Here is an 11960-nt window from a genome sequence, read left to right on the forward strand (position 1 = left end):
GTTTTTAATTTTTCATTCAATATTAAAAATATAAATCTTATTTATAACTTAACTTTATGTAAATTATGGATGATCCACATCAACTACGAATTATGCTAGACAAGCTGTTGCGGGAGTAGAGAAAGAGAACACTGGCAGAGAAAAGAAAATAAAAATACTTGTTCCAAAAAGTTTTTTTTGGAACATATTTCATAACTTTTTTTTTCGAAAACATATTTCATGTAGCTTTTTCCAAAACATATTTCACATACAAGTATTTTTGAAAATATATTTGAGAAAGTATTTTGAGTTCAGAAAAGTTATTTTTCCAAAAAATCTCATTCTAAAAGTTTATTATGAAAGACCTTTATATGTTCCAAAAAAATTATTTTAGCATTTTTATTATAAAAATTTCATTCCAAAATATCATTTTAAAACTTTTGAAAAGTTTATTTTGAAAAAGTTCCTGAATATACTATTAAAAAGTCACTTTTCTATATGATAAAATGATCATTAAAAATCTGAGAGAGTGGGGCAAGAAATTGTAAGGGTACAAGAACTAAAATCCCTCTTAGCTCACCATTTTAACAGATGATGGTCCTGGACCATAGTAAGTGTCTCAAATTTTATTTAATTTAAATTTCTTTCCACAATAAAAAAAAGATGTTTATAGTGTGGCATTTAGTTCTTGTAAATCATGCAGAGGTTGCTGCACTTGTTTTGTTAGATGTGCACATGCATCAAACTAAACAGCATATAGGTTCTTTAACCATACTTACATATTATATACTCATACTCAGAAATTTATAGGATCTTAGACAAAACATGGGTTCGTGGATTCGAAGGCCTAGTATCGGAGAACAAAAAATGACGTATAAAGATAATCCTTGAAAAAATTATGGCTTTTTCAAATCCCCAAATTTTGGTGACATGCTCTAGTCAAAATGCAGGTTCATACCAGTCCTAAATAGAATCGGACAAATCTGTCTTCCCATCATGTGCTTCATCCTCTGAATCCAATATCATGATAGATTCTAAAGCAGAATTGCGAGTAGGTCTCTGTCTTAATGTTTGCTTTGTAGTTAAGCCTCTGCTTTCCAAAATGGCGTGGCTAGGAACTCCAGCTAGCCGCTTGCTGCACCGAACCCCCTTGGGATAAGAAACTGCATGGCTTGAGGGAGCTTCTGAGTTGACTAACTCTCCATCAACAAAATTCTCCTCCTCGCTGATACCATCATTCTCAACTTCATAACCAGCATCAACATCATCAGATATTTGCATGATATCCCGCTCAGAATCACTGTCTGTTGAAACATTTTTTGTCTTGGATTGATCTTCTGATTGTCTGGTTTTGTCTTGGTCAGCGACAGGAGATCTTTTTCTTTTACTGAATATTAAAAATTATGCAAGAGTCAGACCAGAGACAAACACATAGAAAATTGAAACAACACTTAAATATTAGTATGTTAGACTTTGGCAAGTCAAGACAAGTTGTTCTCAATCACTTCCACTTCATCCAGTGAGCATGTGTGACAAAACAATGTCGTATATGCAGTACAGTAAAAGTTGAAAAGTTTCACTTTGCTCCCTTTTTCGTTCCTTTATTAGTTGAAAAAATATTCCTATTCAGCAAAGATAATCCTACACTAAAAAGCAAACAGAATATGATGTCATGGTATAGAATATTATGTAAAACATACTTTGTTAGCTGTATTGCCTCCGTTATTGTTCGATCATAAGCTTCTGCAGTAAACCCAAACAGAACTAATCAATATCTGAACTTTAAATTGATACCATAAAGAAGCTGGCAAAGAAAAGAATATATTAATAGTGATAGCAACAAGGGTTATGATGATGATAACAATAAAGGTGGTAATGGTTGTGGTGGTGAAATCAATGAGAAATCTCCAATAGCAACAAAAAATTGTCAAATGTAGCAAGAGAATCTTAAAATCTGAACCAAAATCTCAAATATTTTTCAGTTCTGAGAATGAACGTATAAGTGTGTTGGAATTATTTAAAAACCATTACAACTCCATGTTTGCCAAATGAGTTTAACCTGAACTGGCCTTAGCCTTAACTGTTTCATGTGAACACCATCATCACTCACGAAGAAGAGAAACTAAAACAAATTATACAAAACTGGTGAAAGATTTGGTTCATTCTATCAGAGAAAGTTTAGATAAACAATTTACAGCAATTCCAAACAGTGAAAAGTAAGAATTCAAGTTCTATGCATAACATTATGAAATGTTAGGACATTCACAAGTGTACAAACATCCTCTCCTGCTCAGTGAACAAGACCCACCTCACTAACAAAGCATACAATACATGAACAAGCTACAAAGCAATGCACAACACAGGCAAATTCGTTAACATGCAGTACAACAATTGTCCTGTGGATCAGAATTAGTAGGTGTCAGATTGTAAGATGCTAATGCAGTGTAATGGAACATATAAGTAAATGAACATATAACACATACTTACCAAATGTATAACAAATAGGTCTTCGAGTGCGACAGGCACGTGTATTTCCAGAACAGTAGGAGTTTTGAATATCCTTTAACAGCATATCCTGTCTCTGCTTTTTCTTCATTGTTTTTTCTTTCTTCTGCACAAATTAAAGGAAATATTCTCATACATCAATATCACAACCAAAGATGTGATGTTCTGCAGAGTGAATGTCCACCTATCAAACACTAAACAAAAGGATGTCCATACCTCACGAAGCTTTTCAAGAGCAGGAATAGCATTGCTCTGAAGCTTTGTACTAACAGAAACTTTCACAGAAGACTTGCTGAACGAGAATTTTTCCTGCAATTAACATTTAAAGATTAAGTTAAAAAGGTTTCAAATCCATGGGGAAAAGCATGGCAAAAGGTGGTTAAATTCATCTCACAGCTACTTCTGAAAATTCTTCAAGATTGGAAGCAAGGGTTTCCCACTGAATGCTGGGGAGTGATAAATGCCTATTACCCTCATCTTTTGGAATTGAGTCTGATTTAATAACTTCCCTGTACAATCTGTGACTCTGGCCTTTTGAAGTTGCATCGTACCTGTGACAAAAATAGACACATTAGCAATGACAATTTTAGGGTTTTGGGAATCTTAAAGATTGGATCATACTTGAAAAGGAAAAAGTACCAGTAAGATGTGCCAGTTCCATCTCTTCCTAAGGCATCTTTGCGAAAAGATGAGATTTGGGTTCTTTCTTTTAAAGCATTATTTATGTATGACACTGCATCATGTTGCTGAATATACACAAACAACCAAGCAAAATAATTTACGATCAGACAATTAAAACAGAAAAAAGGGATTAAATAAAAATGTGGGTGGAATAATCAAAGATGATATCAAAAAATAGTCTAGGAGAATTATGAAGTCATGAGAATGCAAAAGTATTCATATGTTCATTTATTAAATAAACAAAAATATAAAGAAACCAATCAGGAGATGATAATACATCAGCTCTAACTTCACAAAGCGCTTTTAGCAGTAGCAAACGATCTGATGGATCAATTTCCTTGTACTTGGATATCTCCTGTCTGCACAGGCATTGATGACAATAGTTTTATTAAAAAAAGAAAAAAAAACATTGCAATCAGTAACAATCTAACATGATCAGTGTATCTCAGTACCCTTTAGATGGTACAAGTGGAATCTCCCCCTCAGCGACCTGTAACACATGCAAGTAATAATTCAGTCAAAAATTAAGCAAATGGAAAAAGCAAAGTCAAACAGTGTTAGTGATTTACCCATGGCCACCACATAGTAAGTTTCTTACAGAGTGCAGTCACCCATTTGTCAGAATCCTCCAGTGTTTTACTCACAGGTGGCATTCCCTGGCAGGAACACAATTGATGCTAAATCCACAATAAAAATAATGATATGATAGGAAGACATTGACAGAAAAATAAAATCCATGTGAAGAATATAATAGTATGATTGATTTGAGGGAGTCAACCAATTTACAGAATTAGTATATTAACTTTCATGACAAAATGCACCCCAATGCATATTTGGGGCTATTTTACAATTTTCAGGCAACAGAAAAATGCTCATTCCCCTGTGTCTCTATTGGACTTGGAGTATTTGACCAGTGAATCTAATGCTCCTTTCAAAATTATTATTAAAATCCAATGAAGCACTTCATTTGAAGTAAAAAGTTATAAATTGGAACCCTGATCAAGCTGAATTAAGATTATAGCCACTAAACAATCACACCAACCAAGTAATTATCACCATCTAACTCTTCTTATCCATTCCAGAAACCACACACAATGACATAGAAAAACACAAGCATTTCTCCAGTCTTTTTAAATGCCATGACTCAAACTATAATCACAAAAAATTACCAAAATTACAACATTTCTACATTTGCACAACACCTCTCCATTACTACACCGTCAACCTCATGCACCCACACATCAATCAATAACATTCCAGAAAAAAAAAATGTTTTTTTTGGCAGAAAAATATAACTTTCAGCAACCATGGTAAATAAAATACCTTCAAAAGCTGAATATGAAGGCGAGCAAGCGAAGCATCAGGCTTAACAAGCCCAATCTCAATATCCTCAGCAGAAAGCTTCAAATCATTTCCAAGTATCGGATTAAACACCTAAATAGATAATACCGTACACAAGAAATAGCCATAAACATTAGTCACTCTACTGAACAAATAAACAATAGCATACAATCTTTTACTCAATTTGCTACCTACTGAAACAATTCCAAACCTCTATCAAAATGTCGTTAATAAGGAAAATAAATTACAGATCTCTTACCTCCAGAAAATTGAGAATAGAAGCGAGTTCCCATCTCCCGCGCAGCTTGAAAATTTCTTTCTCCAAATCGCTTCCATCAAAACCCATTGGCTTATTGTCACCACCTTCTTCTGCGGCCTGCATGGTTGCTCGGTGACTTTGCGCTCTCAATTAGAACCACCTAACAAATGATTGAAGCACGATGAAAAATTAAAACACAAAGAGTTATATTTTGATGGGTAAGATATAAAAGAACACAATGCAGTTTCCCGCTCAAATATAGTTTTTTCACTTTTTTACCACTGGAAAGTTTAACATTACACACTCTTCTGTGTTTTGTAGATTCTAGGGTTAATTTCAGAATCGCGCCTTCAAATTTCGGTTCCCTCGCGGCTTCATTAAACGCACAGTTTAATCACAGTAATATGTTGCCAGTGCTGATTGCCAGAGTAAAATAGTAACTACAGTTGCACAGTTTTGTATTAATCTTGACATAAATTTATTAGAATTTGTACATTTATTAAAGTTTGTAACAATTATTATAGGGTAGAGGAGAATATAAAATTACATTTTACTACTATTTGTGCTAACATTTTGTGACTGTTATCGTATTTGTAATTTTATATTATCATTATTATAAAGTATTTTTCTTGGTAATGATATTTGAGAATCTACTATAATAACAATAATATCTTATTTTGATTCGGTTAAAAATTTAGATTCGAAATGTAAATATAATTTTAAAGTTTGATTCTATATCAATATCAAATTGAAAAAGGTGAAGAGTTTATTTTGTTGAAGTATTGAAATGCAGGATATATCTAAATTTTACATCAATCTATTTTTTTTACAACTTGAACTTTATCATGATTTTTTATATTTTTAATTAAGTTCTATTAAAAAATAATAATTTAATAAGTTTTTCATTAATATTAGATATTTTGCAATTGATTACATGTGATTTAATATTTCTTTTTAATAGAGTAATAATAATGTTATTTTGTCTTATATTTTGTTAATAAATATGATTTTTTATGTTTAATATTATATATTATAATTTATGTAAAATAAGTCACTTTTATTACTTTTATGTTGTGAAATATACTGATGGCTTCTAAGTGATTGTGTGAAAAAGTATGAATTATAATTTCTTTCAGTCATGACTCATCATACATCATGTATCATGTCTTGCCAATAAAATAGAGTTAATTTTTTACTCAACCAACATAATATTTAGTTCACGCATGAAAAAAAAATATTATTGGGTTAAATATGTTTTTAGTCACTAAACTATTGACCGTTTCTGATTTTCGTCCCTCTTCCAAAGTAAGGTACAATTTAGTCCTCAATCTTTAAAAAACGTTCGTTTTAGTCGAAAAAACGAACGTTTTGAGGACTAAAACGAGGACTAAAAACAAAATTTTGAGGACTAAAACGAACGTTTTTCTAAAGAATGAGGACCAAATTGTATCTTACTTTGGAAGAGGGACGAAAACCAGAAACGGCCAATAGTTTAGGGACTAAAAACATATTTAACCCAATATTTTTTTTATAATTTTCCTCAATCGTAACAGGTAAAATATTATTATATAACAATCTTATTTTTATTTAATTAAATTAGTAAAATAATAAACTTTGTAAATTTATTTAGTAAAATAAATAATGTTTATAATTTTATAAATTTTAATTTTAAAGAATAAACATATTATAAATTTTATAAAAATATATATATATATAACAAACAACAATCTAAAACTAACTTTCAAATAAAACTCAACTAATTAAAAATTATTTCGAAAGCGAATTTAATTAATCATAAATTTATACAATACTACTCATATTACTGTATACAATATAAGCTATGAACCTACAGAGAAAGATTTACATAATGCAAGCTGTGTGAATCATCATTTCTCACTTCATGGTTGGCTAGTGCAAACTGTGAACCATGGGGACGGAAAGCAGAACAAAATATTTGGACAGTTGAAAACAAACATATTCACATAACTCAAATAATAAAAAAAATCAATACATCAAAATTCAATTGAAAAAGAGAGAGTTGATTATTCAATACAATGATGAAGAAAAAATAATACACACACAGTTAATATAAATGTTAAATAACATATATTTAATTAAAAAATTTAAGTTCCCAATATAATAAAAATCTAATAAAATTTTAATTAAAAATATTAAAATTTATAAGTGATTTGAAACTAAATTAAAACTAAATAATTTAACATGTTTTTTTACAAATAAATACATTAATAAAATACTATTATAATAAGATAAAAGTGTAGTTTTCATAGCCAATCTTCTATATATTGTTTGTTTAATTTATCAACTGTATTTTATTTAATGACGTGTAAAAAACCATGTATGAGTATAGTTGTCAAATTCTGAATGTTCGTAATATCTAACTATTACAATATTATAAGTAATAAAAAATACTTTTAGAGCTGTTTTTTTATTTTATAATTTTTTATAATCTTGATAGTTGTAATAATAGTTATTTTTAGTTATAAATAACTTTTTTCATCACTTTAAAAAAGTAAATCTACATGCACACACTGTTTTTATTTATACTGTTTGTTTATAAAAATAGATAATTCAAATATTTATGTCTATATTATTTGGAAAATGGTATGTCGACAACGATTTTTTGCCAACAATTTGACAACGCCATGTGGCGTCTTTGCATTGGCCAAATTTAATAAAAAGAAAATAGAGAGAGGTTATCAGACTAAGGGCAAAATTGGAAGAAAAGTTTACAAGTTTAACATTTTTTGTTTCGTGGTTTTCGTTTTCGTTTTTTCGCTCTCACCTCTACACTTCTTTCATCCCTTTTATCTTCTCTCTCGATCTAACCTCTATCTTCTCTGTCGTTCTAACCCTATTCTTGTATCTTTTTTCTGATTCGAAGTCCGATGGCGGTTTGGGTGTCATGAATTTAATTCTTTTTACGTTGTGTGTGTTATAATGAATAAAGGTATTATATTGAAAAAAGAACGCAGAATATTAATAAGTATTTAAAATGTAGGCAATGGTTTCAGAAATGAATATAAGTTGTGGAATTTGTTGACAAAAAAACCATACACGTGAATTTAAGGGTCATTACTGGTTGGGAGGTTATGTTTGGTGACCCCAAGAGGTGGGGAAGAAGCCATTCTTACTGAGGGTACCAAGTTGGACAAGTGCAGAGCTAATCTGCAGAAAAAACATTGTCGTAATCGTTTACATTGGCCTCGTAAACGATTACACGAGAGAAATCACTGTTTTGTACAGAAAGTTGAACTGAAGTAGTCAGTTGTGGTGTCCTGGGTGATCATTGGCAAAAACTGTTAATTTAAAGCACAAGTCCACTTGTATTTACTTGGTGTTGGTGTTTGACTAGTGGTAGAGGGTGGTAGGTGATGGGAGGTGATGGGAGGTGACCCCAAGAAGTGGGGAAGAAGTCATTCTTACTAAAGGGACCAAGTTGGAGAAGTGCATGGCTAATCTATAGAAAAAACACTGTGGTAATCGTTTACAGTGGCCTGGTAAACGATTACACGAGAGAAATCACTGTTTTGTACAGAAAGTTGAACTGAAGTAGTCAGCTATGGTGTCATGGGTGATCATTGGCAAAAACTGTTACTTTCAGGCACAAGTCCACTTGTATTTACTTGGTGTTGGTGTTTCAGTGGTGGTAGAGAGTGGTAAGTGATGGGAGGTGACCCCAAGAAGTGGAGAAGAAGCCATTCTTACTTAGGGGACCAAGTTGGACAAGTGCAGAGCTAATATGCAGAAAAAACACTGTGGTAATCGTTTACAGGGTCCTTGTAATCGATTACAATGGCAAAAAAGGCCTAAACTTGATTACCATGACATAATTTGAAAGGTCTTTGAGTCTAGATTCCAACAAAACAAGAATCAACTCATTTGGAGTTCGGTGGAGAAAGATATGAGCAAAAGAACAAGCAAAGGTGAGAGTTGGCAAAAATATATGAAACGCTAACTTGAAACAATAAACTGTACCAACTCAGATGTCCAAAAATTAAAAATTAGTAGTCATTGGAAAGATTTTTGAGTCTAGTTTCTAATAAAAAAAGAATCACATCATTTGGAGGTCGGTGGGAAACGTTATCAGTAAAATAGCCAGCAAAGGTCAAAGTTGACAGCATGTTATCTCACCCAAGTTGCTCACCTCATAAACATTGTGTCTTTCCTCCATCATGGGGTGCCAAAACATCACTTCCCACCACTGAAACACAAGGAACAGCCTAAGACAAGTGCAAAAGTGCCTAAAAGTCACTTCTTTTTCCAATGGTGACCCCTGTTCATCTGACTGAGTACCTGTGTTGGACTTTCTGTACAAATTCCAATTTTCTCTCGGGTAATCGTTTACAGTGTCCTTGTAATCGATTACAGTGTCAAAGAAGGCCTAAACTTGATTTCCAAGGCATAATTTGAAAGGTCTTTGAGTCTAGATTCCAACAAAACAAGAATCAACTCATTTGGAGTTCGGTGGAGAAAGATATGAGCAAAAGAACAAGCAAAGGTGAGAGTTGGCAAAAATATATGAAACGCTAACTTGAAACAATAAACTGTACCAACTCAGATGTCCAAAAATTAAAAATTAGTAGTCATTGGAAAGATTTTTGAGTCTAGTTTCTAATAAAAAAAGAATCACATCATTTGGAGGTCGGTGGGAAACGTTATCAGTAAAATAGCCAGCAAAGGTCAAAGTTGACAGCATGTTATCTCACCCAAGTTGCTCACCTCATAAACATTGTGTCTTTCCTCCATCATGGGGTGCCAAAACATCACTTCCCACCACTGAAACACAAGGAACAGCCTAAGACAAGTGCAAAAGTGCCTAAAAGTCACTTCTTTTTCCAATGGTGACCCTAACTCAGATGTCCAAAAATTAAAAATTAGTAGTCATTGAAAGATTTTGAGTCTAGTTTCTAATAAAAAAGAATCACATCATTTGGAGGTCGGTGGGAAACGTTATCAGTAAAATAGCCAGCAAAGGTCAAAGTTGACAGCATGTTATCTCACCCAAGTTGCTCACCTCATAAACATTGTGTCTTTCCTCCATCATGGGGTGCCAAAACATCACTTCCCACCACTGAAACACAAGGAACAGCCTAAGACAAGTGCAAAAGTGCCTAAAAGTCACTTCTTTTTCCAATGGTGACCCCTGTTCATCTGACTGAGTACCTGTGTTGGACTTTCTGTACAAATTCCAATTTTCTCTCGGGTAATCGTTTACAGGGATGCTGTAAACGATTACCAGACCTTTTTTTCAACACCCTCACTCATCCCTTGCAGAGGTTGCTCCTCCAACTGATGAGGGGTCACCCCACACTCCTTGGACACACATCACATCACCAACCACCCTCTCCCACCACTGAAACACCTGGACCAGCCTCAAACAGGTGCAGAACTGCTTAAAAGTCACCTTTTTGGCCAATGGTGACCCCTGTTCACCTGACTGACTACCTGTGTTATACTTTATGTACAAATTGGCATTTTTTCTCGGGTAATCGTTTACAGGGGTGCTGTAAACGATTACCAGAGCCTTTTATGAACACTCTGAGTCATTCCTTGCACAGCTTGCTCCTCCAACTCATGAGGGGTCTCCCCACCCTCCTTGGACTCACATCACATCACCAGCCACCCTCTCCCACCACTGGAACACCTGCACAGGCCTCAGACAGGTGCAGAAGTGCCTAAAACTCAGTTGTTTTTCCAATGGTGACCCCTGTTCACCTGACTGAGTACCTGTGTTATACTTTATGTACAAATTGGCATTTTCTCTCGGGTAATCGTTTACAGGGGTGTTGTAAACGATTACCAGACCCTTTTTTCAGCACTCTCACTCATTCCTTGCACAGCTTGCTCCTCCAACTCATGAGGGGTCTCCCCACACTCCTTGGACTCACATCACATCACCAGCCACTCTCTCCCATTACTGGAACACCTGCACATGCCTCAGACAGGTGCAGAAGTGCCTAAAAGTCACTTTTTTTTCCAATGGTGACCCCTGTTCACCTGACTGAGTACCTGTGTTGGACTTTCTGTACAAATTCCTATTTTCTCTCGGGTAATCGTTTACAGGGGTGCTGTAAACGATTACCAGACCCTTTTGGAAATAAAATCTCACTTATCCCTACCAGGAGGTAAAGGCTACAAAAATGAGAACAAGGGATCTTTTTCTTTTGTTTTCGCATTAGAATTTTGTATATTGAATTCAATTCCTTTGTTCCTTTGCCTATGTATTTCACACATTCACTCATTAACAATTCAAACAAAACCATATTTCACAATGACAATAACAAAGGAAATTCAATTAACATTAATAATATGTACAATTTTGTATTACTTTCTCTTAACATTGAACAAAATATATTCCAAATTACAAACATTTGTTCATCTATGTACAATTTTGTATTACTTTCTCTTAAGAAATCTATACAAATATCACTCATATTTTATTCTAAGAAATCGAGTGTAAGGAGTCCTAAGCACTCTGCTCTTGTAACGCCTTCGTGACCCTATCCTCACGTAAGTCTTCATTGGAGGTGGATTGGTGGACATGCCTCCCGGGGAAAAAAAATCCAATGTTCATGGACGGTTCTTCACATAAAACACTCTGTCCACCATCTCCGCAATCAGTGACCAGTGCTCCTCTGTCAAATGCTCGTTCTTTGTTAAAAAGGAGTGACTAACCCTCAACTGCATCAACAACAAACAAAATAACCAAAACATAAAAGCCCTAAAACAAAAACAACAAAAAATTTAACAAGGAAAACCCAAAATCCAAACCGAAAACGCAATGTACAAAATGAAGGAAGAATGCATTTACCTTGCTCGTCGAAGGACCATGGTTACCGGAACTTGCCATTTTGCACAATACACTCAACAAAGAGGACGACATTGACCAAAACGAAGAGATGTAACAAAAACGTAGAAGGAGAACGACAAGGAAGAGCAACAACCACAAGGAAGAGGGAGACCGAAAACCAAAAGAGAGAGCTAGAACGAAGATGATGAACGAGAAGAAAGAAAGAGAACGGTGATTTCTAATGAAACAGGGCAAGGGGTATATTTGGAATTCCAAATTTTCTGAAGCTCTCGTCAATTTCGATGTCACAATTTCAGAAATAAAAGAAAAAAAATTGGACCAATGCACTACTGACACCTGGCGTTGTTAAAAATGTGTTAAAAT

General features: G+C 33.9%; 1 protein-coding gene across 1 annotated transcript; it reads right to left on the minus strand.

Moving 5' to 3' along the window:
• Positions 1 to 738: 738 nt before the first annotated feature.
• On the minus strand, positions 739 to 5152 carry LOC124825690 (DDT domain-containing protein DDR4). Its single transcript, XM_047298368.2, has 12 exons — positions 5045 to 5152; positions 4766 to 4925; positions 4489 to 4599; positions 3735 to 3821; positions 3618 to 3655; positions 3443 to 3524; positions 3124 to 3230; positions 2879 to 3035; positions 2701 to 2793; positions 2467 to 2590; positions 1680 to 1722; positions 739 to 1366 (listed from the first exon to the last, which is right to left on the minus strand). The coding sequence occupies exons 2-12, from the start codon at positions 4886 to 4888 to the stop codon at positions 943 to 945; spliced, it is 1389 nt and encodes a 462-aa protein (XP_047154324.1). The 5' UTR covers positions 4889 to 4925; positions 5045 to 5152; the 3' UTR covers positions 739 to 942.
• Positions 5153 to 11960: the final 6808 nt, after the last annotated feature.

This window comes from Vigna umbellata, chromosome 2, assembly GCF_029865625.1.
Source record: "Vigna umbellata cultivar VRB3 chromosome 2, Vumbellata_1.0, whole genome shotgun sequence".
Taxonomy (NCBI): domain Eukaryota; kingdom Viridiplantae; phylum Streptophyta; class Magnoliopsida; order Fabales; family Fabaceae; genus Vigna; species Vigna umbellata.